The 27,765-nt window shown below is 39.3% G+C and overlaps 1 protein-coding gene across 6 annotated transcripts in view; it reads left to right on the plus strand.

Annotated features, from left to right (window-relative positions):
- NLN (neurolysin) overlaps positions 1-27,765 on the plus strand; it is a 139,816-nt gene that overhangs the window by 77,793 nt on the left and 34,258 nt on the right. For all 6 annotated transcript variants that reach the window (XM_049864676.1, XM_049864669.1, XM_049864653.1 and 3 more), the window contains 5 exons: positions 12,185-12,292; positions 13,802-13,904; positions 14,518-14,678; positions 19,939-20,074; positions 22,614-22,980. In XM_049864676.1, coding sequence (XP_049720633.1) covers positions 12,185-12,292; positions 13,802-13,904; positions 14,518-14,678; positions 19,939-20,074; positions 22,614-22,980 — 875 coding nt within the window. The remainder of the gene's footprint in view (positions 1-12,184; positions 12,293-13,801; positions 13,905-14,517; positions 14,679-19,938; positions 20,075-22,613; positions 22,981-27,765) is intronic.

Here is a 27,765-nt window from a genome sequence, read left to right on the forward strand (position 1 = left end):
CAAAGAAATAAAAGGTATCCGGATTGGCAAGGAAGAAGTAAAGTTATCACTATTTGCAGATGACATGATTATATACACAGAAAACCCTAAGGAATCCTCCAGAAAACTACTGAAACTAATAGAAGAGTTTGGCAGAGTCTCAGGTTATAAAATAAACATACAAAAATCACTTGGATTCCTCTACATCAACAAAAAGAACACCGAAGAGGAAATAACCAAATCAATACCATTCACAGTAGCCCCCAAGAAGATAAGATACTTAGGAATAAATCTTACCAAGGATGTAAAAGACCTATACAAAGAAAACTACAAAGCTCTACTACAAGAAATGCAAAAGGACATACTTAAGTGGAAAAACATACCCTGCTCATGGATAGGAAGACTTAACATAGTAAAAATGTCTATTCTACCAAAAGCCATCTATACATTTAATGCACTTCCGATCCAAATTCCAATGTCATATTTTAAGGGGATAGAGAAACAAATCACCAATTTCATATGGAAGGGAAAGAAGCCTCGGATAAGCAAAGCACTACTGAAAAAGAAGGAGAAAGTGGGAGGCCTCACCTTACCTGACTTCAGAACCTATTATACAGCCACAGTAGTCAAAACAGCCTGGTATTGGTACAACAACAGACACATAGACCAATGGAACAGAATTGAGAACCCAGACATAGATCCATCCACGTATGAGCAGCTGATATTCGACAAAGGGCCAGTGTCAACTAACTGGGGAAAAGATAGTCTTTTTAACAAATAGTGCTGGCATAACTGGATATCCCTTTGCAAAAAAATGAAACAGGACCCATACCTCACACCATGCACAAAAACTAACTCCAAGTGGATCAAAGACCTAAACATAAAGACTAAAACGATAAAGATCATGGAAGAAAAAATTGGGACAACCCTAAGAGCCCTAATACAAGGTATAAACAGAATACAAAACATTACCAAAAATGATGAAGAGAAACCCGATAACTGGGAGCTCCTAAAAATCAAACACCTATGCTCATCTAAAGACTTCTCCAAAAGAGTAAAAAGACCACCTACAGACTGGGAAAGAATTTTCAGCTATGACATCTCCGACCAGCGCCTGATCTCTAAAATCTACATGATTCTGTCAAAACTCAACCACAAAAAGACAAACAACCCAATCAAGAAGTGGGCAAAGGATATGAACACACATTTCACTAAAGAAGATATTCAGGCAGCCAACAGATACATGAGAAAATGCTCTCGATCATTAGCCATTAGAGAAATGCAAATTAAAACTACGATGAGATTCCATCTCACACCAGCAAGGCTGGCATTAATCCAAAAAACACAAAATAATAAATGTTGGAGAGGCTGCGGAGAGATTGGAACTCTCATACACTGCTGGTGGGAATGTAAAATGGTACAACCACTTTGGAAATCTATCTGGCGTTGTCTTAAACAGTTAGAAATAGAACTACCATACAACCCAGAAATCCCACTCCTAGGAATATACCCTAGAGATACAAGAGCCTTCATACAAACAGATACATGCACACCCCTGTTTATTGCAGCTCTGTTTACAATAGCAAAAAGTTGGAAGCAACCACGGTGTCCATCAACGGATGAATGGGTAAATAAATTGTGGTATATTCACACAATGGAATACTACGCATCGATAAAGAACAGTGACGAATCTCTGAAACATTTCATAACATGGAGGAACCTGGAAGGCATTATGCTGAGCGAAATGAGTCAGAGGCAAAAGTACAAATATTGTATAAGACCACTATTATAAGATCTTGAGAAATAGTAAACCTGAGAAGAACACATACTTTTGTGGTTACGAGGGGGGGAGGGAGGGAGGGTGGGAGAGGGTTTTTTATTGATTAATCAGTAGATAAGAACTGCTTTAGGTGAAGGGAAAGACAACACTCAATACATGGAAGGTCAGCTCAATTGGACTGGACCAAAAGCAAAGAAGTTTCCGGGATAAAATGAATGCTTCAAAGGTCAGCGGAGCAAGCGCGGGGGTCTGGGGAACATGGTTTGCGGGGACTTCTAAGTCAATTGGCAAAATAATTCTATTATGAAATCATTCTGCATCCCACTTTGGAATGTGGCGTCTGGGGTCTTAAATGCTAACAAGCGGCCATCTAAGATGCATCAATTGGTCTCAACCCACCTGGAGCAAAGGAAAATGAAGAACACCAAGGCCACACGACAACTAAGAGCCCAAGAGACAGAAAGGGCCACATGAACCAGAGACCTACATCATCCTGAGACCAGAAGAACTAGTTGGTGCCCGGCCACAATCGATGACTGCCCTGACAGGGAGCACAGCAGAGGACCCCTGAGGGAGCAGGAGATCAGTGGGATACAGACCCCAAATTCTCATAAAAAGACCAAACTTAATGGCCTGACTGAGACTGGAGGAATCCCGGCGGCCATGCTCCCCAGACCTTCAGTTGACACAGGACAGGAACCATCCCCGAAGACAACTCATCAGAAATGAAAGGGACTGGTCAGCGGGTGGGAGAGAGACGCTGATGAAGAGTGAGCTAATTATATCAGGTGGACACTTGAGATTGTGTTGGCAACTCTTGTCTGTAGGGGGGATGGGAGGATAGAGAGAGAGGGAAGCCGGCAAAATTGTCAAGAAAGGAGAGACTGAAAGGGCTGACTCAGGAGGGGGAGAGGAAGTGGGAGTAGGGAGTGAGATGTATGTAAACTTATATGTGACAGACTGATTGGATTTGTAAACGTTCACTTGAAGCTTAATAAAAGTTATTAAAAAAAAGAATGTCATTGGTATTTGGATCAGGATTGCATTGTATCTGTAGATCACTTTGGGTAGAATTCACATTTTTACCATGTTGACTCTTCCTATCCATGGGCAAGGTTTGGTTACCAATTGCCAATCTGACACAAAGGGTCCTTGTCTTTTCCTGGGTAAGAATACATGCAAAAGACAAACTTTATCTTCAGCAAGCTTCATTTTGCTTGAGTCAAGCAAAAGGAGTCAGCGGGGATCTAAGCCTCTCCAAAAGTCTGACTCAAAAAGGGAAGCAAGGCTAGGGCTTATATGGGTTCGCTGGAGACAATAGAGAAATGAATATTTAGTGGGCTTCTTTCAAGGGGCGGGTACTTCTCAGAATGCCGGTGTATGTTAATTAGCTTGCGTGTGCATCCGGAATCAAAGGTGGAAGCCACTGATATTCAAGATGGAATCCTCTCGTCAGCCCTTGGCATCACTTATTATGGGATATAGCGCAAGCACACTTGATCTTCGGCACTACATCGCCATCTTCGAAGGGCTAAGGACAGTCAAACAGCAGTCACATTCTGCTCATCTGCATATGCGGAGCCTGCAAAGGAGGAGGGGACTAGAAAGACACTAAGAAAAAAAAAAAAAAGTTTTCACAGGCTGCCACAATCCTATCTCATGTTGACAGGGTGGGTTCCTTTTTACCCAGCTTCTAGATGGTAGTCTTTTTAAAAGCTCTTTTGTTCCACCAGAACAGTTAACCGTATCTTTCTCATTATAGGGTGTGGTTCCTGTTTACCCAACTTCTAGGTGATAATCTTTTAAAAGCTCTTTTGTTTAGCACAGTTGACCCTATCTGTCTCAGTTTTTCCACTTATGTAGGCCTCTTTTGGTTTGTTGCAGTAGTGTCTTGTAATTTTCTTTGTATAGGTCTTTTACATCTCCAGTTAGATTTATTCCTAAGTATTTTATCTTCCTGGGGGCTATTGTAAATGGTATTGATTTGGTGATTTCTTCTTCAACATTCTCTTTGTTGGCATAGAGGAATCCAACTGATTTTTGTATGTTTATCTTGTATCCTGAGACTCTGCTGAACTCTTCTATTAGTTTCAGTAGTTTTCTTGTGGATTCTTTAGGGTTTTCTGTGTATAAAATCATATCATCTACAAATAGAGATACTTTTACTTTTTCCTTTCCAATTTGGGTACCCTTTATTTCTTTTACTTGCCTTACTGCTGTGGTTGGGACCTCCAGCACAATGTTGTATAAGAGTGGTGATAAAGGGCATCTGTGTCTGGTTCACATTCTCAAAGGGAATTATTTCAAACTCTCTCCATTTAGGATGATGTTGGCTGTTGGCTTTGTATAAGTGCCCTTTATTATGTTGAGGAATTTCCCTTCTATTCCTACTTTGCTGAGAGTTTTTAATCATGAATGAGTGTTGAACTTTGTCAAATGCCTTTCTGTGTCAGTTGATAAGATCACTCACTGTGCTTCTTATCTTTTGTTTATGTGATGGATTACATTGATTGTTTTTCTAATGTTGAACCATCCCTGCATACCTGGTATGAATCCCCCTTGGTCATGGTGAACTATTTTTTTGATATGTTGTTGAATTCTATTGGCTAGAATTTTGTTGAGAATTTTGCATCTGTATTCATGAGGGATATTGGTCTGTAATTTTCCTTTTTTTTTTTTTTTTTTTGTGATGTCTTTACCTGGATTTGGTATCAGTGTTATGCCGGCTTCATAGAATGTGTTCAGGAGTATTCCATGCATTTCTATGCTCTGAAATACCTTTAGTAGTAGTGGTGTTAACTCTTCTCTGAAAGTTTGGAAGAATTCTCCAGTGAAGCCATCAGGGCCAGGGCTTTTCCCTGTTGATAGTTTTTTAATTACCTTTTCAATCCCTTCTTTTGTTATGGGTTTATTTAATTGTTCTACCTCTGTTCGTGTTAATTTAGGTAGGTAGTGTATTTCTAGAAATTTGTCCATTTCCTCTAGGTGTTCAAATTTGTTGGAATACAATTTTTCATAGTATTCTGGTATGATTCTTTTAATTTCAGTTGGGTCTGTTGTGATATCAGCCATCTTATTTCTTATTCGGGTTATTTACTTCCTCTCTTGTTTTTCTCTTGTCAGCTTGGCTAACGGTTTGTCAGTTTTGTTGATCTTTTCAAAGAACCAGCTTTTGGTCTTGTTCAGCTTTTTCTCTTCTCTATTTTGTTTTATTTCTGCTTTAATTTTTATTATTTCCTTTCTTCTGATGCCTGAGGGCTTCTTTTGCTGCTCTCTTACTATTTATCTGAGTTGTAGGATTGATGTTTTGATTTTGGTCCTTCTTTTTGGATGTGTGTGTTTATTGCTATAAATTGACTTCTGAACGCTGCTGTTGCTATGTCCGAAAAGTTCTGGTAGGATGTGTTCTCATTCTCATTTGAATCTGTGAATTTCTTTATTCCGTACTTAACTTCTTCTATAACCCAGTAGATTATGAGCAGGGTGTTGATCAGTTTCCAAGTATTTGATTTTTTTTTTTCCTTGCTTTTTCTGTTATTGATTTCTGCCTTTATAGCTTTATGGTCAGAAAAGATACTTTGTAATATTTTGATGTTTTGGATTCTGTCAGGTCTTGCTTTGTGGGCTAATATGTGGTCTATCCTGAAGAATGTTCCATGCACCTTGGAAAAGAAAGTATACTTGGCTGCTGTTGAGTGGAGTATTCTATATATGTCTATGAGATCAAGCTGGTTGATTGTGTTGGTTCTTATGTGTTTTTATTGAGCTTCTCCCTGGATGTTCTGTCCTTCACTGAAAGTGGTGTGTTGAAGTCTCCTGCTATTATTCTGGGGCTGTTTTTCTTTTCAATGCTTTTAGAGTTTGTTTTACGTATTTTGGAGCCCTGTCATTGGGTGCGCAAATATTTATTGTGGTTATGTCCTCCTGTTGTTTTGACCCTTTAGTCATTATATAGTATCCTTCCTCATCCTTTGCGGTGGATTTTGCTTTAAAGTCTGTTTTGTCAGAGATGAATATTGCCACTCCTGCTCTTTTTTATTGTTGTTTGCTTGATATATATTTCTTCCACCCTTTAAGTTTTAGTTTGTGTCTTTGAGTCTAGGGTGTGTCTCTTGTAGGCAGCAAATAGATTGTGTTTTTTTAATCCATTCTGCCACTCTCTGTCTCTTTATTGGAACATTTAGTCCATTTACATTCAGCCTACTTATTGGTAGGTGTGAGTTTAGTGCTACCATTTTGATGTGTTTTTCATGTGTGTGTGGTTGACGGTTTCCTTGCTCCCCTTAATTTTCTGTGCTGAGTCATTTTTCTTTATGTATTTTCTTTTCATCTTTTTCATTGTCTTTGATTTTGTATTTGCTGAGTTTATGTTTTTCTTCTTTTCTATTTTGATGTGAAGAATTCTTAGTTTCTTTTGTGATTACCTTAATATTTACTTCTATTTTTCTAAGTTTAAACCAGTCTTTTATTTCTCAATATCACCTTGACTTCCTCTCCATATGAAAGATCTCTGACTACATTATTTAGTCCCTCTTTTTTGTTTTAATGTTGTCATCTTTACACGTTGACAGCTCTCTTTCCCTTTTTTTAGTGTTTTGGCTTTGATTTATTTTTGTGACTTTCTTATCTGGGTTGATATCTGGTTGTTCTCTCCTGTGTGCTAGTGTTGGGTTGTTATCTGATGTTACTGATTTTCTGATCGGAGGACTCCATTTGGTATTTCTTGTAATTTTGGTATGGTTTTTACAAATTCCCTTAACTTCTGTTTTTCTGGAAATGCCCTAATTTTGTCATCATATTTGAGACACAGTTTTGCTGAATATATAATTCTTGGCTGGCAGTGTTTTTCGTTTAAGGCTTACATGTGTCATCCCATTGCCGTCTTACCTGTGTGGTTTCTCCTGAGTAGTCAGAGTTCAGTCTTATTGACTCTCCTTTGTAGGTGACTTTTCGTTTATCCCTAGCCGCTCTTAAAATTCTCTCTTTATCTTTGGTTTTTGCAAGTTTGATTATAATATGTCTTGGTGACTTTCTTTTGGGATCTACCCTGTGTGGGGTTCGATGAGCTTCTTGGACAGATATTGTTTTGTCTTTCATGATATCAGGGAAGTTTTCTGCCAACAAATCTTTAACAATTCTTCTTGTATTTTCCATTATATCCCCCACTTCTGGTACTGCAATCACTCATAGATTAATCTTGATAGAATCCCACATAATTCTTAGGATTTTTCATTTTGTAAATTTTTTTTCTGATTTTTCCCCAAATAAATTGGTGTCAAGTACTTTATCTTCAATCTCACTAATTCTGACATCCATTGCCTCAGTTCTGCTGTGACATTTATTGAGCTGTCTAATACTGAAATTTTATTGTTGATCTTTTGGATTTCTGTTTGCTGTCTCTCTATGGATTCTTGCAGCCTGTTAAGTTTGTCATTATGCTCTTATAGCACTTTCATAAGCTCTTCTCTTGCTTTGTCTGTGTGTTCCTTGGCTTGTTCTGCATTTTGCCTGATCTCCTTCCTGTTCTTTTAAATAACTCTGTATATTCATCTTTTGAGTTCTACCTCCGGTAATTCCAAGACCTTATCTTGTTCCAGAAGGTCTCTTGGTTCTTTGTTTTGGCCGCTTGCTGAAGTCATCGTGGCCTGATTTGATATAGACTGTTGTGTCCAAGCCATCAATAAGTTATCATATTTATTTTATGTTTGTTTACTGTGTCCTAGCTTCTTGTTTTGTTTTGATATGGCCAAATAGACTGGTCATGAGCTACTTTGATTATTGGCATCTTTGAAGCTCTCACTTTCTGTCACCAGGTGGATTGAGCAGTTACTAGGTATGTGAACCCAGGAGTCTATTTACTTTTCTTGTGTAAATTCAGCTCAGGTGTCCATTGGTCACCGAGTATGTGGTGCAGACTCTCACCTACAGTCTTAGACGGGCAGGGCTACATAGGGGTGATTAGAGTAGGCCCATGTATCTGGCTGCAGTAGGAGGCTATGTACTAAGCAAAGTAGGGGGCTGATGGCTCCCCAGAGTGCCCGGGTGGAAGGCATGTCCCTGTTCCCTAGAGCATGTAGGTGGGTGGGTTTTCCAGCCAGACTTCGAGCACCCAATGCTATTGGCTGTAAGGACTGAGAGGCGCTGCTTATTCTCGGACCTGTGTCTCAGGTGGCTAGGTGGATGTGGGTAGGTAAGGACCCTGCTTAATGGGCAGGGCAGTGTCAAATATCACAAATCTGCAACTCCTCCTTAGCTTTTACTGTTGAAAATAGGTTTCAGGTGTATACCCTGTTGTACTGTGCTAATGAGGGCCTACGCTGTTGAAATGGGCCCACATAGGTCTAGGCAGGGGTGAAAGGCTTTCAAAGTCCATGGATCCTTTTTTCCTGTGCCCAGGCAAAGGGCCATGCCTGTCCTGGGTTCCCAGCTTAGGGGAGCTGCAGCTTATTTTTTTCAGTTTGTTAATTTTTTCCCTCTCCGAAGCCGGAAGAATGGTTTGGGGCATGCAGTGTGTACCACTTCTAGCCCCGGGGGGACACCACAGTCGCTGTAGCTGGACCAGGACCAGAGCAGAGCAGGGAGGGGGCAGTTAAATGGGAGAGAGGTACTTCCCGGGGGGCAGGGTGTTTTTGATCACATGCTCTAGGTTAGATGTGTGCTTAACTTTCACAGGTTCAGCAAGGCTTTCCCCCGATTCCGCAAGCCAGCACAGACTCTCCGCTGCTCGGGCTCTCCCAGTGTGGAAAACACATCCTGAGCACTAGTGCTTGCCCCAGCTCATGCACACTGGCCAATCTAGCCTGCAGGGTGCCAGCCAGGTCAGGTCTGGCAAATCCTCACTGCTTCTGAACTGTCTCTCCCTCACCCTGCTGCTCAGTCCTACTCCTCAACTTTGTCTTTGATATTCAGGGCTCCTAGATTGTCATATATGGTTGATTCACTTGTTTTTTCAGGTCTTTGTTGTAAGAGGGACAACATTAAGTATCTGACTACTTTACCATCTTGGCTCTGCTTCTTAAGCATTATACTCTTTTAAGAACTATCTGTATGGGACCAAATTGATAACAGCAACTTGGAAGATTAAATAAGAACCTTAGAGGGCAGTGAGTTTGTTAATAATGGAGGAACAACTCAGAAAAAGAGGGTGATAATGGTTACCCACCTCAAAGAATATAATCATTGTCACTAAATTGTTCATGTAGAAATTGTTGAATTTGTGTGTGTTTTGTTGTGTATATTCTCAACAACAGCAACAAAATATAATTTACAGGCTGAAAAAACCATGGTGAGATACCATTTCACTCTTACTAGGAAGGCTAAGATATAAAAATAATAGTAATAATAAATGTTGGTGAGGATGAGGGGCAATTGAAACCCATATGCATTGCTGGTAGGAATGCAAAATGGTACAGCCATTGTGGAAAACAATGTGACTGTTATGAATTGAATTATGTTCCCCAAAAATGTGTGTCAACTTGGCTAGGCCATGATTCCCAGTATTGTGTGGTTTTCCTGCATTTTCTAATCTGATGTAATTATCCTAAGTGTTGTAAATCCTAACCTCCGTGATGTTAATGAGGCAGGATTAGAGGTAGTTACGTTAATGAGGCAGGAAACAACCTACATGATTAGGTTGTATCTTTAGTCAATCTCTTTTGAGATATAAAAGAGAGAATGAAGCAGAGAGGAGAGGAACTCCTACCACCATGAAAGAAGAGCCAGGAGCAGAGCACATCCTTTGGACCTGGGATCCAAGTGCATAGAAACTCCTAGACCCAGGAGAAGATTGATGACAAGAACATTCCCCCAAGCCAGCAGAGAGAGAAAGCCTTCCCCTGGAGCTGGTGTTTTGAATTCAGACTTTTGGCCTCATAGACTGTGAGAGAATAAATTTCTGCTTGTTAAAGCTATATACTTGTGATATATCTGTTATAGAAGCACTAAATAACCAAGACCAAAAAACTAAAACTAGAGCTGCCATATTACCCAGCAAGTCTACTCCTTAGGTATATACCCAAAAGACTTGAAAGCAGAAACTCAAACAGATACTTATATACCAGTGTTCACTGCAGCACTATTCACAGTAGCCAAAATATGGAAACAATCTAAATGTCCATCAATGAATGAATGGATAAACAAAATGTGGTTCATGCATACAATAGAATACTACTCAGCCCTTAAGGAAATGAAGTCTTGATACATGCTACAACATGGGTGTAGCTTGAAGACATTATGCTGAGTGAAATAAGTCAATCACAAAAGGACAGATACTCTATGACCTCGTTTATATGAAAAGATAAGAACAGATGGATGTATAGAGACCAAAGTTTTTTTGTGGTTACTGGGGGCAGGAGGGTTGAGGGTAAGAGGAGATTATTGATTATGAAGTACTGAGTTTCCATTTGCAGTGATGAAGAAAATCACATTGATTAAGGGTAGGATTGCACAGCTGATTAATGTAATTGCCATCAATAAGTTGTTCACTTATAAAAAGCTGAATTAGCAAAAGTTGTATGATAGATACATTTACAACAATGACCAAAAAAAAGAGAGGGAAGCTGCTGAAGCTTTTGTACAACCAAACAGCTGTTGGAATTTGGTACCTTTGTTTGGAGGATTAGGATCATAGTTTCATGGAACATCCCAGTTAATTGGCATAGTAACATGTTTAGTGCTTCTGTTTTACTTGTAGTTTGTTGTATAGTGCCTGGGGTCTCAAAAGCTTGCAAGTGGCCATCCAAGGTACAACAATTGTCTCTATTCACCTGGAGCAACAGAGGAAGAAGGAGAGTCAGGAATAGGAGGAGAATGTTGAATGTTTGGCTAATTGCCTCCATAAACAACTGCCCTCTTTGTCATAAGACGAGAAGCACTGGATGGTGCCCAGGTACTACTACCAAACATTTTGATCAAAGATTCCATCAAAGAATCCTGATCAAAAGGGTGAAAATGCAGAATGAAATTTCAAATTCTCATGGAATCCAGATTTTCTGGAGCCATGGAAGCTGGGCAAACCCCTGAAGCTATTACCCTGCAATAATCTTTTAAACCAAAATAGCCCCCAAAGTCTTCTTAAAACCAAACAGTATTTTAGCTTAACTAGTAATGCTTGCCTTGAGCATTGTGTTCTTTTAAGATCTGTATGGAATGAAACTGAGAGTAGCAACTCAAAAGATTAGATAAGAGCCTTAGGGGGCAGTTAATGGGGGAAGAACAACTCAGAAAAGACAAGTGAGAATGGTTGTACACCTCGAAGAATGTAATCGGTGTCATTGAATTGTACACATAGATATTGTTGAATTGGTATATGTTCTGCTGTGTATATTCTCAACAACAACAACAGTAAAATAAAACTATTTACGAAGAAAAAAAGAAGAACCTAGCACCAACAATCTAAGATTCAGGTTCAACAGCTGAACACAGCCCTTGACCTTCTGAAGACCTATTTAGTTGGTAAAATATAAAGCTCAGGGATGGACAGCCCAGATCTTGCATGGAGAGAGAGTTCCACAGATGGGAGAGTTTTAAGGCTCCAGAGACAGATGTCTGAAAGTTTGGCTCTCAACCAGAATGAATTCATTACACCTGCTGAGTCTGTCTAGATTCGATTTCCTTTCAGGGACCATGAATTGAATGGCCATCCAGATGTGCCATGTATATTCCACCACCTGTTTTAGAGAAACACCTGGCATTATTACCTTGCTGTGGCTGGAGGAATTTTCCACTCTCTTCCAGTGCCCTCCATTCTTTGGAGTATTGTTTGTGTTGCTGCATGCAGATTCAAATTCACTGTCCAGCTTTCCTCCTCTTTGTACAGTGCTGACTCATTTTCCCCCAATATTTGTTCATATGCTGCCTGCTGTAGCCCCTTGATCTCACTTGCCAGATGACAATAAGGCATTTTTGAAGTTTTAGAAGCTTTTTCCTGGGGTTTTATCCAGATGTTCTTGTTTGGCATATTGGCAAGAGTCTTACTCTCCATTTGTATAGGATTTGCCCATTATTTCTTTTCCAGCCTTTCAAGTGGAACCAGGTTAGCAAATGATAGAAAATTAAATCCATATGATTTGTGATAAGGAATGTGTTTTGTGAAAAAGACCACTGAGTCATAGCTCAGAATGAGATTATGCAAATGCTTCTATTATCGCACTTTCAGATGGTACAGGCACTCTTGATTCTTACGCAAGGCAAGGAAATGATGGCTAGCTAGCTTTTTTTTTTTTTTTTCCTATTTTAAATTAGCAGAAGCACACTAGAGCATAACAGGCAGCAGTGAAATGAGGTCTTTAAAAGGGCCTGCCTCATAATCACCTATGTACTTCGTAGCCCAACAGAGTTGATGAATAAATTTGCTTTGGCCTCATAGTTTATGATTTACTCATGCACTGTTGCAACAGAAATGGTTGTCACGCTCTTTAATTTCAGGAAACCTGTGATCTGGGGAAGATAAAGCCTGAAGCCAGACGGTACTTGGAAAAATCAGTTAAAATGGGAAAAAGGAATGGGCTCCATCTTCCAGAACAAGTTCAGAATGTAAGTTTATCTTTCCTTTCCTTATTGGGAGAATTATGAATAAATAAAACTAAAACCAGGAAATAGGGAAATAGGTGTGCTGTAATAAAATATCCCAAAGTACAAATTCATTTACAATGTATTTGATTTTCAGCGGCTTTAAATTCTACAACTTCTGTTAACCTCACGGTGACTGACAGACCACTAAATACTTAATCTTTAATCCTGTACAAGTTTTGTTTCATGTGTATTGGGCATATTTTCCCTTCTCTGTTTTATATTCTTTGTTTCTCTACTCTGTCTTCTTCAGTATCACTGTTATTCAAAGGCTGACTTCCATTCATTACTAGAATAGCCGCAGACTTGAAAAAACTCCACCACCCGGAAGGACATAGAGATATCCCCATCAAACCTCCCCTCATGTCTTAATGGCCCAGATTGTATTATATGTCTAATCCTGAATCTTTTAGTCAAGGGAATGCCAGACCTGGGTTGTCTGAGCCAGTCACTGAGTCAAGGCAGATGGGATGATCTAACTGGGGTACAGGGCATATAGGATCAGGTCACTCCCCAATGACCTGGCTGCTGTACAGTGGGGGAGAGACAGCAGGGGTGTTGAGGAGACAACTCAAGTGTCTGCAAACCACACTGAACAGTATATATGTTAACTTGGTGGTTTCAAACTTCAGTATGCATCAGAACTCTTAAAATTCTGATTACTAGGCCCTACCTCTGAGAGTTTGTGATTCAGTGGGCCTAGAGTTGGGATTCAAGAATTGAATTTCTCATTTCCTACGGTGATGCTGATACTTCTAGTTAGGGCCACACTTTGAGAACTAGTGGTTTAAGTAAACTTCATTATCTAGCATTCTTGGAAGAGCAGTAGGCCAAGTTAATGTTTTTTTCTCTTTGTGATTTCCTTTTTATTGCTTCCTTTGATCTCCTACCTAATACTTTTTATGTAAAAGTTAAAAAAAAAAAATCTCCTACATAATACTTTTTATGTAAAAGTTAGGACCTATAAATCACCTTTGTTTACAAAATCTCTGTAAAACTGAGACCTAACCTTTTTTCTGAAGCAGCCATAGAATTAATTACTTGGCTTCTTATCTCTTGGTTTACTTCAGCACCAAATAATGATTGTTAATTTTGAATTCAAAGTATGCTAATTAGTAATGAGCTACTACATTCACTCAATCACTCAGTAGTTATTTATGGTGTCTATTTTTACTATGTACCTATGTACCAGGCACTGTTTTTCTATTATACTTCCTAAATTTATTTAGTTCTTTCAGACTTTTAAAAACATCATCAAAACTGCCTTTCCATGAGTGCTTTGTACAAATACACATGTGGATGATACAGAAGCCGTAGAAAGCTATTTTATCAGGTACATCTCTAAGAAAATACTTCCAGAGGGTTGGCTAGAGAAGCCAATCTTCATATAAAAGTGAAATTTACTTGACTGGTAGCAGTAAAAATCAGTTGCGTTTTACCATTAAATGTCCCATATTTTTATCTTTGTTTCAGGAAATCAAAGCAATGAAGAAAAGAATGAGTGAGCTGTGTATTGACTTTAACAAAAACCTCAATGAGGATGATACCTTCCTTGTATTTTCCAAGGCTGAACTTGGTAAATTTTTGTTATTTCTAGATTAAACGATGTAATTTAGGCTTGCCTCAATTTCCAGATACCAAACCTAAATCAAAGAATTCTTTAAAAAACAAACAAACGAAATCATTCAGTACCTAACTCCACCATTCCTCTTACCATAAAAAAAAAAAGTACAGCCAAACCAATCCTAGATTTTAGGCTAATAAGACTGTGTACTGGAAAAACAGTCCAGAGGCGATTTCATGATCTTTGTTGCTAATTAATGCTGGTGTTTAACAGCCTTTGGTGCCTTGAAATTTTTTCTGCCTTACAATGTCCCCTACATTGTAATTTAAGCTAGTCTCTTCTATTCTGTTCCTGGTATTTCTTGGCTTACATTTGCCTGTTCTCCATCAAAACACAATTACGCTGAAGCCTATTCATATTTTGAATTACCATATCCTAAGCCACCTGGCCTCTGACCACCACCCCCATTTCAGCAACATTAAAAAGATATTATAAAGATTGTCATTATTTTACTTGAGTTTCAATTACTCCACAAAATTCCTCAAACCACTTGGCACCATACCAATACTGAATAAACCAATAACGAGTGGAAAAAATGATGTATTTTCCAAACGATGTTTTGCAGGTGCTCTTCCTGATGATTTCATTGACAGTTTAGAAAAGACAAATGATGACAAGTATAAAATTACCTTAAAATATCCACACTATTTTCCTGTCATGAAGAAATGTTGTGTCCCTGAAACCAGAAGGAAGATGGAAATGGCTTTTAATACAAGGTGCAAAGAGGTACTATAAATTTTTGTCTTCTGTTTTAGTGGAGCATTTTGAGAGAAAGGTTTGCCTTGTTTACTTGTGTTGAAGTCACTTCGGACTGACATTTTTATTTGTGTTTGCCTTAAGCCCTTTTATTTGCCTCCCAGTTCTTCTGACCTGCAAGACTTTTAGCCTTTTCCTTGGTGATTGGAGCCTTGCTTGGTTTGGGCACAGGCTAAGTGGTTCTAACAAAAATAGAATGGGTTAAATAAACTAGAAGTTTTTTTCCTCTCCCAAGCCAACAGTCCAGGGCTGGTGGGCATCTCTCCCTTCCTCAGCAAGTGACTTCCAAGGTCATTCCAGTTGTCACCATTCCCTAGCCTGTTGGGAAGGGGGAAAAGAGAGTACAGAGAAAACACCTGTAAGGAGAAAACCTGGAAATGGCATACCTCAACTCCATTCACACTGACCACAATTCAGTCATAGAGCTATATCTAGCTGTAAGGACGGATGGTAAGTATAGTCTTTAGTTGACAGCCATTTGTTCCGCTAAGGGAGTTCTATTAACAGAAGAAAGGAAGAATTAGAAATGGATTCTTAGAGCTGACTCCTCCGTAGTCAGCCTCCCTGGATATCCAAGTAACCATGAGCCCCCTTTCTTCCACACACAGTACCCATTTTACTCTCAGCAAGTACTGCCTCAAGCTCAAAGGTCTCTGGGTAATACAAAGTCCTCCCCACTTGTGGCTTCTCATGATTTGGCAACCTGTAAAAGGAAAGACTAGTTGTCTGGCCTTCTCACCCCAATACATATACCCAGTGGTGGAATAGGAACAGGATAACCACAATAAAAACTCCCATTCAGAAAAGGAAAGACTGGGAAACAGTAGGCCCATTGCAATTGTCAAAAAGATTTGGCAGAAATTGTGAGAATCTTGTGCTCTGGTGAAATTCCCTGGTTAGCCCATTGGACTTATTTAGGCTGGCTCTCTGACAGGAATTCCTTTAGCAACTGTCCTCCACGGCCCCTAATTTTGTCTGCAGGGCATTCTTTATTATTTATTAGCCTCCAAATCCCTGGTGGATTCTAATATAGATTCCTCCTGATACTGGTTTGAATCCTTAGGGTTGCTTTAAAAAACAACAAAAACTACTTGCCAATTCCTACACATGAAGACACTGTATGTGTCATAGTAGAACTGTGGTATAGGATTTTCAATGGCTGATTTTTTGGAAATAGATTGCCAGGCCCTTCTTCTGTAGTGCCTCTGGGTGGACTTGAACCTACAGCCTTTCAGTTAGTAGGCCAAGTTCCTTAACCATTTATACTACCCAGGGACTCCAGAAGTTTAACATGTTGTTGTTGTTAGGTGCCATCGAATCAGTTCTGACTCATAGTGACCCTACATACAATAGAACGAAACACTGCCCAGTCCTGTGCCATTCTCACAATTATTGCTATTCTTGAGCCCATTGTTATAGCCACTGGGTTGATCCATCTCATCAAGGGTCTTCCTCTACTTCACTGACCCTCCATTTTACCAAGTATGATGTCCTTCTCCAGGAACTGGTCCCTCCTTATAACATGTCCAAAGTATGTGAGACGCAGTCTCTCCATCCTTGCTTCTAAGGAGCATTCTGGTTGTACTTCTTCTAAGAAAGATTTGTTTGTTCTTCTGGCAGTCCATGGTATATTCAGTATTCTTCATTAACACCATAATTTAAAGGCATCAGTTCTTCTTTGGTCTTCCTTATTTATTTCACATGCATATGAGGTGATTGAAAACACCACAGCTTGGAAAGATTAGGCAGTCCCATAAAACAAAATGAGACTAAATGGGCACACCAGCCCAGACACAAGAATGAGAAGGCAGGAGGGGACAGGAAAGCTAGTAACGGAGAACCCAGAGTCAAGAATGGAGAACCCAAAGCCATGTCGTGGGGTTGGCAACCAATGTCACAAAACAATATGTGTATTAACTGTTTAATGAGAAACTCATTTGCTGTGTAAACCTTCATCTAAAGTACAAATTAAAAAAAAAAAAAAGCCCTTAAAATAAGTAGAATATGCAGAGTTAAAAAAGGGAATTGGCATAAAGATGCTAAGCTTAGAGGGTTAGTTGACTTAAAAATAACAATTACTTAATGTCTTCTATGTATCTGTATGTTGTGTACAATAGTGAAATGATGTAAGAAATAAAAGATAATTTCTAACAAAAAAAAAAAAAAGAAAGAAAACACCATGGCTTGGGTCAGGTACACCTTAGTCTTTAAAATGACATCTTTACTTTTTAACACTTTAAAGAGGTTTTTGCAGCAGATTTGCCCACTGCGATGTACCATTTGATTTCTTGGCTGCTGCTTCCATGGACATTGATTGGGATACAAGTAAAATGAAATCCTTGACAACTTCAGTCCTTACTCCATTTATCATGATGTTGCTTATTGGTCCAGTTGTGAGGGTTTTTATTTTCTTTATGTGCAGGTATACTGCATACTGAAATGTGGCCTTTGATCTTCAACAGTTAAGTGCTTCAAGTTCTCTTCACTTTCAGCAACCAAGGTTGTGTCATCTGTATATCACAGGTAGTGAATGAGTCTTCCTCCAATCTTGATGCCATGTTCTTCATGTATTTCAGCTTCTTGGATTATTTGCTGAGCATACAGATTGAATAAGTATGGTGAAAGAATACAACCCTGATACACACCTTTCCTGACTTTAAACTACGCAGTATCCCATTGTTCTGTTCAAACGACTGCCTCTTAGTCTATGTACAGGTTCCTCAAGAGCACAATTAAATGCTCTGCAATTCCTCATTCTTCCCAAAGTTATCCATAATTTGTTATGATCCACGCAGTTGAATGTCTTTCCACAGTCAATAAAACACAGGTAAACATCTTTCTGGTATTCTCTGCTTTCAGCCAGGATCAATCTGACATCAGCAATGATATCTTCATTCCATGTCCTCTTCTGACTCTGGTTTGAATTTCTGGCAGTTCCCTGTTGATGTACTACTGCAACCACTTTTGAATGATCTTCAGCAAATTTTACTTGGTTGTGATATTAATGATATTATTTGATAATTTCTGCACTCTGTGGAATCACCTTTCTTTAGAATGGGCACAAATATGGATCTCTTCCAGTTGGTTCACCAGGTAGCTGTCTTCCAAATTTCTTGGCATAGATGAGTGAGCACTTCCACTGCTGCAACTGTTGGCTGAAACATCTCATTTTTACTACAGCGACTCTGTGTATTCTTTCCATCTTCTTTTGATGCTTCCTGCATCACTCAAGTATTTTGCCCATAGAATCCTTCCATATTGCAACTCAAGGCTTGAATTTTTTTTTTCTTTTTCAGTTCTTTCAGCTTCAGAAATGCCAAGCATGTTCATTGCTTTTGGTTTTCTAGCTCCAAGTCTTTGCACATTTCATTATACTTTACTTTGTCTTCTGGAGATGCCCTTTGAAATCTTCTGCTCAGCTCTTTTACTTCATCATTTTTTCCTTTTGCTTCAGCTATTCTGTGTTCAAGAGCAACTTTCAGAGTCCCTTCTGACATCCATTTTGGTCTTTTCTTTCTTTCCTGTCTTTTTAATGATCTTTTGCTTTCTTCATACATTTGTCCTTGATGTCATTCCACAACTCACCTGGTCTTCAGTCATTAGTGTTCAGTGCATCAAGTCTTTTCCTGAGATAGTCTCTAAATTCAGGTGGGATATACTCATGGTTGTCCTTCGGCTCTCATGGACTTGCTATCATTTTCTTCTGCTTCAACTTGAACTTGCATATGAGCAACTGATGTTCTCTTCTGTATTCGGCCCCTGGCCTCACTCTGACTGATGACATTGAGCTTTTCCATCAACTCTTTCCACACATGTAGTCAATTTCATTCCTGTGTATTCCATCTGGCAAGGTCCACATGTACAGTCACCATTTATGTTGTTGAAAAAAGGCATTTGCAATGAAAACACCGTTGGTCTTGCAAAATTCTGTCATATGATCTCCGGCATCATTTCTGTCTCCAAGGCCATATTTTCCAACTACCAAACCTTCATTGTTTCCAGCTTTAACATTCCAATCACCAGTAGTTATCAGTACACCTGATTACATGTTTGATCAATTTCAGACTGTAGGAGTTGGTAAAGATCTTCAATTTCTTCATCTTTGGCCTTAGTGGTTGGTACATAAATTGGAATAATAGTCATATTAACTGGCCTTCCTTATAGACTTACGGATATTATCCTACCACTGACAGAGTTGTACTTCAGGATAGATCTCGAAATGTTCTTTTTGATGATGAATACAATGCCATTCCTCTTCAATTTGTCATTCCTGGCATAGTAGACCATATGATTGTCCAATTCAAAAGGACCAATACCAGTCCATCTCAGCTCAGTGGTGTCTAGGATATCAATGTTTATGGGTTCCATTTCAGTCTTGATGATTTCTAATTTTCCTAGGTTCATACTTCTACATTCCATGTTCCTATTATTAAGGAATGTTCGCACCTGTGTCTTTTCATTTTGAGTCATGCCACATCCGCAAATGAAGGTCCCAAAAACTTGACTCCATCCATGTCATTAAGGTCAACTCTACTTTGAGGAGGCAACTCTCTCAGTTTGTCGTACTGTGGTGGCTTGTGTGTTGCTGGGATGCTGGAAGCTATGCCACTGCTATTCAAATACCAGCAGGGCCACCCATGGTGGACAGATTTCAGCTGAGCTTACAGACCAGGAAGAAGGACCTGGCAGCCTACTTCTGAAAAAAATTAGCACCAATGAAAATCTTATGAGTGGTAGCAAAAGTTAACATAAGGCCGCAGAAAATCTGTCCCAGGGTATTGATTTCCAACACTTGGTTTGGTAGCAAATACAGTCATTCTTTTTTTTATTATTATTTAAGAAATATTTATCAACTTAGTTAAAATTTAGTTTGTATTTTTGACTCACAAATGAATGCTTAAGTTGTGCTGTTTTGAATTCCGTCTTTGAGATGAGATTGCAGTTGATGACAGGCTGTCTCTGGGTGTACAAAAAAAAAAAAAAAAGTCTTCTAAGAAGGGAACAAAATTTTTCTCCACTAGGGATGAATTGCTTTTCTATGTTTTCCATCCCATCCTCCCCTTAAATTTTTTAAAAGTATGTAACGCTGATAGGGAATAATGTAGCAGAAGTTGAGGTGATCTAAAAATATTTGACAGTTTTTACCAGCCTAAGATTATATGTAATAACTCTTTTATTTTTAGTGCTTTGAATCCTGTCAGGTATTAAATTTGTTGTTGTTTATTCCTAGGAAAACACCATAATTCTGCAGCACCTACTTCCACTGCGTGCCAAAGTAGCCAAACTACTCGGCTATAGCACACATGCTGACTTTGTACTTGAAATGAATACTGCAAAGAGTACAAGCCGTGTAATAGCCTTTCTTGGTGAGTTCTTTTTTTTTAAATCAGTTATGTGGTTTTCATTTCTTGTTTTCTATGACTGTTTTACAACATCATAGCAGGTGGACAGAGGGGTTCAGAATCTAACATGCCTGTTAGAATAGAATTCTAACAATCCTATTTTTCATTAAGAAGTTTATTGATTGGCTTCTAGGGATTGTTCATTGTTTGTATTACTATTATAAAACCCAAAACCAAACCCATTGCCGTTGAGTCGATTCGGACTCATAGCAACCCTATAGGACACCGTAGAACTGCCCCACAGAGTTTCCAAGGAGCGGCTAGTGGACTCAAACTGCTGACCTTTTGATTAGCAGCTCAGCTCTTAAGCACTGCATAACCAGGAGTCTTTGTATTACTATTATAGACCTGGCTTTATTCTATTTGTATCTTATTTTGTATTTTCATGCTAATTCTTAACAAGATGTCTAGGGTTCTAATGGAGAATATTAGGCCATTGGCATTGTTCACTGCCACCAGGCTTTTGGCAGTGATAACATGGCTACTTGTGAATTTATATGAAATAAGCTGACAAATGGGTATAAATGAAAATAGAACATAAAGAAACAAAAAATAAATGTTTTCCACTCCAGAAACCACTTGCTATTATATGAAAGTAGTGTTAAATGATGTACATCAAAACTATAATCATTATATTCACATTAATTTAAAATAACTTTTTCATTAACCTTTTAAAAACCATGGTTCTTGTGTCCATGGCATTTAATCACTGATACTTTAGTACTCTTCCCCATCCACTTGTCAGTCTGGGTATCACAATTCTAACAGTCACTCTCCTTCATCTTAGTGAAGATGATTGAATAACTTAGCCATAGTAAAGATACTAATTTTCGTTGTAGTCAGCTCTAATCAAAGTTACCCAAAGTAGGATGTTTTATGTATTTTCCTCATTGACACCTTTCAGACTTTATTCACCTTCAACAGCTAATCAGATTATGTAATTTATTGCTTTGATACTCATTTAACCATGATATCCTTTTATTAGCTTAATTATGTTAGAAAGAGTTAGTAATCTGTTAAAATAAGCCTTCAGTGCAGAATTGAGTCCACTGTTTCCTCAATGGCCGCACATTAATTCATTAATACATATGTGGGCATGGTGTTTGACATAGAGCCAGTATTCCATAAATGGTAGCTATATTTATTATTGCGTAATTCATTTATTCATTCATGAGACATTTGTGGAATAACTACCTTGTATTATACAGAACGCTAAGTGGTAGATCTGCAGAAAGGAAAAAGATAAGGCTCCTTTCCTCAATGAATTTTACATTGAGTGGAACAATAGAGATGTGAACAGGTAACTCATACAGTCTGATGCATTTTATGCAAAAGCATGGCACAGGGTGTTAACAAGGTTGCTGAGACTGCTTGCTTTAGGATAACTGCATATACTGAAATGTTTTCTTGGTAACTACCTGAATGACTTAATTACTTTAAAGTAGTATCCTCTCTAATTTAAAATTGGCTGATTCTCCCCAGAGTTGTTCTCTTATCACCTGTACTCACATATTCTCTCATAGGCCCCCATCAGAGTTGTGTTTCTTTGTAGCCACCATAAGCTTCCTCCTTTCTTTTCACACAACATTCCTCAGGCTGCTGCCTCCTCGTCATGCTATGGGGTTGCCCCCTGAACTGCCATGTCCCTACAGAGCCAAGCACATTTTTCTCTTACGTATCTAACAAGTTGCGAGAAATAAATACTAGTAAGAGCCTTCTCATTTAACCAAAAACATGAAACAAGTCACAAAATTGGACTCAGTATATAAATTGTAGTCTGAGAAGTTTCCCCATCTAAAAAGTGGAACTGCTATGTCCAAATATATCTTCGTGATAGGAATGGGCGAGTGATAAATTAAACCCATGACTGTCAAATGTGTTGAGCAATTTTTACATAATACCGACCACAGGCTACATCTCTTTTGTTCCCTGGCTTTTTGAGAAGGCTGACCTCGTCGAGGAATGATCATGTACGTGAGTTTAGTTTCCATGAATCACACCATTCTTGAGTCATAGTTCTCTGAGATAAACTTCAGCTTTGTTGATGATGTCAGGAAGTCTTGGTCTGCTTTTGGTGGTGCAAAAAGAAAAAAGAGGGGAGGAGCCATAAAATAAATCACCCTGAAGAGAAAAGCATATAATATGCTGCTATAATAGAGCCTCCCTCCGTGCATCCTTCTTTCCTTTCTTCCCTATATCCTTCTTTCCATCCTTTCTTCCTGCCTGCCTTCCTGTTTATCTTTATTGATTACTACCAAGGAAGGGGAAACTTGGTAGCTCAGTGGTTAAGAGATTGGCTGTCAACCAAAACATCAGCAGTTTGAATCTACCAGCTGCTCCTTGGAAACCCTATGGGGCAGTTCTGCTCTGTCCTGTTGGGTTGCCATGGGTCAGAATCAACAGCAACAGGTTTTAACGGGTTTACCAAGGAGAGGGTACCATGATAAAATACCGCTTGCTCCCAAGGACAGTGAATCACTAAATTTTCCCACTCTCCTCACAGATGATTTAAGCCAGAAATTAAAACCCTTGGGCGAGGCAGAACGAGAGTTTATTTTGAATTTGAAGAAAAAGGAATGTGAAGAGAGAGGTTTTGAATACGATGGAAAAATCAATGCCTGGGATCTACATTACTACATGACTCAGACAGAGGAACTCAAGTACTCTCTAGACCAAGAAATCCTCAAGGAATACTTCCCAATCGATGTGGTAACAGAAGGCTTGCTGAGCATCTACCAGGAGTTGTTGGGACTTTCATTTGAGCAAGTACCAGATGCTCACGTTTGGGATAAAAGTGTTACACTTTACACTGTGAAGGATAAAGCTACAGGAGAAGTGTTGGGACAGTTCTACTTGGACCTCTATCCAAGGTACTGAGGATCACACTGTTGGAAGGGACTTTAGGAGTTCAACCCTCCCAGTTTAAGACTCCTCTCTTCCATCGTTCTCAGTATAGGGTGAAAAATGTGACCCTGAAGCCAGAATAAAAAATTAAGAAACTTAATTTTTATGTGTCTTAGTTTCTTTGGAGCCCTGGTGGCACAGCGGTTAAAAGATCAGCTGTTAGCCAAAAGGTTAGCAGTTTGAATCTACCAGCCGCTCCTTGGAAACCCAGCTCTGTCCTATAGGGTTGCTATGAGTCGGAATCGACTCGATGGCAATGGGTTTGGTTTTGGTTTTAGTTTCTTTGTACTACTAGGTCCTATAAAATGGAAACACTTACAATACCTATTTCATTGGGTTGTTGTAAGGATTAAATTGGCTTATTCCATGCAAAGCATTTAAGAAGAGTGCCCAGCACATAACAGTTGCCTAATTAGTTAGCTGCTATCATCATGGAGACCCTGGGTGGTGCAAACAGCTAATGCACTTGCCTGCTAATCTAAAGGTTAGAGGTTCAAGTCCACCCAAAGATACATTGGAAGAAAGATCTACCTATCTACGTCTGAAAAATCAGCATTGAAAACCCTGTAGAGCACAATTCTACTCTGACATGCATGGGGTTGCCATGAGTCAGAATTGACTCAGCAGTAACTAGCAGCAGCAGCAGCAGCATCTAATTTGTGCACTGCATTTACTTAAAATTGACCCAAAAAAAGGTTTATTTTTTATCATTTTGTTTTTGTTGTTGAGAATATACACAGCAGAACATACACCAGTTCAACAGTCTCTACGTGTACCATTCAGTGACATTGATTGTGTTCAAGTTGTGCAACCATTGTCACCCTCTTTTTCTGAGTTGTTCCTCCCCCATTAACATAAAGTCACTGTCTCCTAAACTTCCTATCTAATCTTTCCAGTTGCTATTGTCAATTCTTTTCCTTTTTTTTAAAAAATTGTGCTTTAGTTGAAGGTTTACAGAGCAAACTAGCTTTGCATTAAACAATTAATACACAACACGTATTGTCTTGTGACATTGGTTGCCACCCCTGCAACATGTCAATACCCCTCCCTTCTTGACTTTAGGTTCCTCCATTTACCAGCTTTCCTGTACTCTCCTGCCTTCTCATCCTTGCCCCTGGGATGGTGTGCCCATTTAGTCTCATTTTGGTTTTCGGGCCTGTCTTAGTCATCTAGTGCTGCTATAACAGAAATACCACAAGTGGATGGCTTTAACAAAGAGAAGTTTATTCTCTCACAGTCCAGTAGGCTGGAAGTCTGAATTCAGGGCTCCAGGGGAAGGCTTTCTCTCTCTGTTGGCTCTGGAGGAACGTCCTTGTCATCAGTCTTCCCTTGGTATGGGAGCACCTCAGCGCAGGAACCTCAGGTCCAAAGGACATGCTCTGCTTCCAGCGCTGCTTTCTTGGTGGTATGAGGTCCCCATGTCTCTCTGTTCACTTCTGCCTTTTATATCAAAAGAGATTGGCTTAAGACACTATCTAATCTTACAGACCTCATCAATATAACTGCCACTAATCCATCCTATTACATCATAATGATGAGATTTACAACATGTAGGAAAATCACATCAGATGATAAGATGTTAAACAACCTTACAATCATACAAGGGAATCATGATCTAGCCAAGTTGACAGGCACTTTGGGGGGACACAGTTCAATTCATGACAGGGCCTGTCTAATCTTCATCTGAAGGGTGAACCTCAGGAGTGACTTCATCACTGAGCTGTAAGGGTGTCAGGGGGCATACTCTCAGAGTTTCTCTAGTCTCTATTAGACCAGTAAGTCTGGTTTTTGTTTTGGTTTTTTTTTTTTTTTGAGTTCGAATTTTGCTCTGCATTTTTCTCCTGCTCTGCCAGGGACCCTCTATTGTGACCCCTGCCAAAAAAGGTTTATGATTAAGTAACTTGTCTGCCAGTATTCTTAAATCTATTGCCACTCCCCTCAGTCTTGCTGACAGGCAGCACAGTGTAGTAGGATTGAGGGGTTTTTTTAAGATTCAATCTTATCTCCACTATTGACATTTTCTTTATGCCTCTTTTTAAATTTTTGAATTGTTTCTCAGGGTTGAAATATACATCTTTTATTAATCAGAGTCTGTCTTCAAATGTTATAACACTTCACATGTAGTATAAGGAACTTAAAACAGTGTATTCTCAATTTCTCCCTCATCGTGTGTGTTATCATTGGCCTGTATTTTACGTTTACTATGCTATAAACACCCAGTGAATTGTTAATATTACTGCTGTAAATGTTTATTTTTTAGAGCACCAAAAAATAAGAATTTTTACATTTAACTTTATTTATTACACTTTCCTATTGGGTTGATATATTCCTTCTGCCTGAAGAGCTTCCTTTAAAATTTCTTGTAGTGCACGTCTATTAGTAATACATTCTCTAAGTTCTGTTTGTCCAAGGTAGTCTTTATTTTTCTTCCTTTTTTTAAAGATATTTTTGGTGTTTGTAGAATTCTGGGTTCTTGGGGTTTTTCTTTCAGCATTTTAAAGGTGCCACTCCATTTTCTTCTGATATGCATAGTTTCTGGGGGGAGAAGTCAGCTATAATTATTATCCCTGTCCGTGTGTAATGTGCTCTTTTCCTCTGGCTACCTTCAGAATTTTCTATTTCTGGTTTTTAGCAGTTTCATTATACTAAAGTATATTGCGTAGTTTTATTTTTCTTGTTTGTTTTGAACTTCACTGTTGTTCTCCGAGATTCTTGGATCTGTTGTTTGGTGTCTCATTAATTGTGGGAAATTCTCAGCTATTATTTCTTAAAATATTTCTTCTATCCTGTTCTATCTCTCTTCTGAGATTCCAATTACATATATGATAGATCATTTGATATTGTCCCACAGATCTAGAGGCTTTTTTCTGTTTTGTTTTGTTTTATTTTTAACTCTTTTTAATCTTTGTGTTTTAGTTAGGGCAATTTCTATTGGCCTGTCTTTAGGGTCCCTGATTCTTTCCTTTGCTGTGTCAAGTCTCCTAATGATCCTGTCTGAAGCATTTTTCATCTCTGTTACACCCATTCCTCACTTGCCAACACGATGAGGTTCCAAAGACCATGTTGTTATATAAAAATCTGTTATGCAAAAATGGGGGATTTTTGTTGTTTTCAGGCCATTCTTTTTCCAGTTTTTTTTAGAAAATATCACAGAAATAATAACTGCTAAGATTTACTGATGAGTAAATCACTGTGACGAGTTCAGTTATGAATTATTCCTCTGTGGAGAAGGAGGCTTGGAGAAAACAAAGCTGGATAAAGTTGGGCTATGGGTGATGTGACTGGAGGACTCGTGGCTTAACCACTTCACTTTCCTCTTGCTACTGGGTCAGCACTTGCCTTCAAGAGCTGCCACCAGGGCTCCACTCCCACCCTTGCAAGCCCTGCTTTCAGCATCCCGAAGCCTGCTCTGCCCTCCAGGCCTGGCAAGTCACTGAAGCTCCGGGCTTTCTGCAAAGGGACTGGTAGCTGGGCCACACACCCAGCCCCACTGAGGCAGAGACTTCAGGCCCAGTACAGCTCACTTCAGGATGCCATTAAGCTCACGAGCTTTTCTTCCAAACACCCTCTTTGAGGCCTCTTTCTTCCCTCCGTTCGCACCCCACAGCAATTTTGAGCTTTAGGGCCTCAGGCTGAATAGGAGCTGGAAACCCAGAACAGATGCCCCTGGCTCAGTGCGACTTGCACGTCCACCTAGAGGCTGCGGCCACAGAGGAGGCTGGCCCCAAGCACCAGCTGGTCGAGGCACCCCTGCTGATGGGGACTGGAGGGCACAAGGCACTGTGGCCCAGCTTCCCAGAGGCTACCTGGAGACCCTTCTCAAGGGAGGTGACACTCAATAGCTATTGCTGCCATGGCCACTGCCTCGTTAATACACAAAATAGTTATATAGTAGATTTTTTACTATTGTTGTAAACTTGAAATGTCAGATAACAGGATAGTTGATAAGTGAGGGATAGGTATACTGTGTTTTTCATTTACAGCATTCCCATTTGTTTCTTATAGTTTCCTACTTTCTATATCCATCTAACCATGCGTGGTGTCCTCTTTTTTCACTAGAAACTTAAACATATTATTCATAGCTCTCTGTCTGAGAGCTCAACATTTTTGTCATGTCTGAATCTTGTTCTGTTGTTTGTTTTTTCTCTTGACTGTGTGTTCTTTTTTCTTGCACATTTGTATGCCTCACAGTTTTTTTTAAAAGTCAGATAACTTTTATAGGACAGTGAAGACTAAAGCAAATTATTTTTTTGTGCCTGAAAATGGACACACATTTACTTCTGCTAGGTCTTTAATGTCTTTAAGGCCGTTTGATTCTTTTTAGTACTTGAGCTGAGTTTGACATTTTGTTGCCATAGTTGCCCTTAGTGGACCACAAGCTTCACATTATTGTTATGTTGTGTTTACGATGGGAACTAGTTTGCCTGGGAGTTTTTCTCGGTGTCTGTTTCATCCTCTCCTTTAGGTCTTCCTTTTGTGCTGTGCCTTAAAATGAGTCCCTTGAAGCTCTTAACTTCTCTCCCGGCAGTAGACTGCTGTTATGTTACTCGATCCTTAGTCTGCTTAGGAGAATAGAGTTCTCTGTTGTTGTGATTACACCTCAGAGTGGGCCCTGCTCAGTGATCTTGCTCTACTCCAGCCTCAGCTGTAGGTCTGGGCCCAGGACGTATTCCTGCTCTTCCTCCAGGGATTCAGGTTTTTTTTTTTTTCCTGTTTGTTTTCCCCAGTGACAGTAGACTTTCACCAGTGCT

Source organism: Elephas maximus, chromosome 2 (genome assembly GCF_024166365.1).
Source record: "Elephas maximus indicus isolate mEleMax1 chromosome 2, mEleMax1 primary haplotype, whole genome shotgun sequence".
NCBI lineage: Eukaryota > Metazoa > Chordata > Mammalia > Proboscidea > Elephantidae > Elephas > Elephas maximus.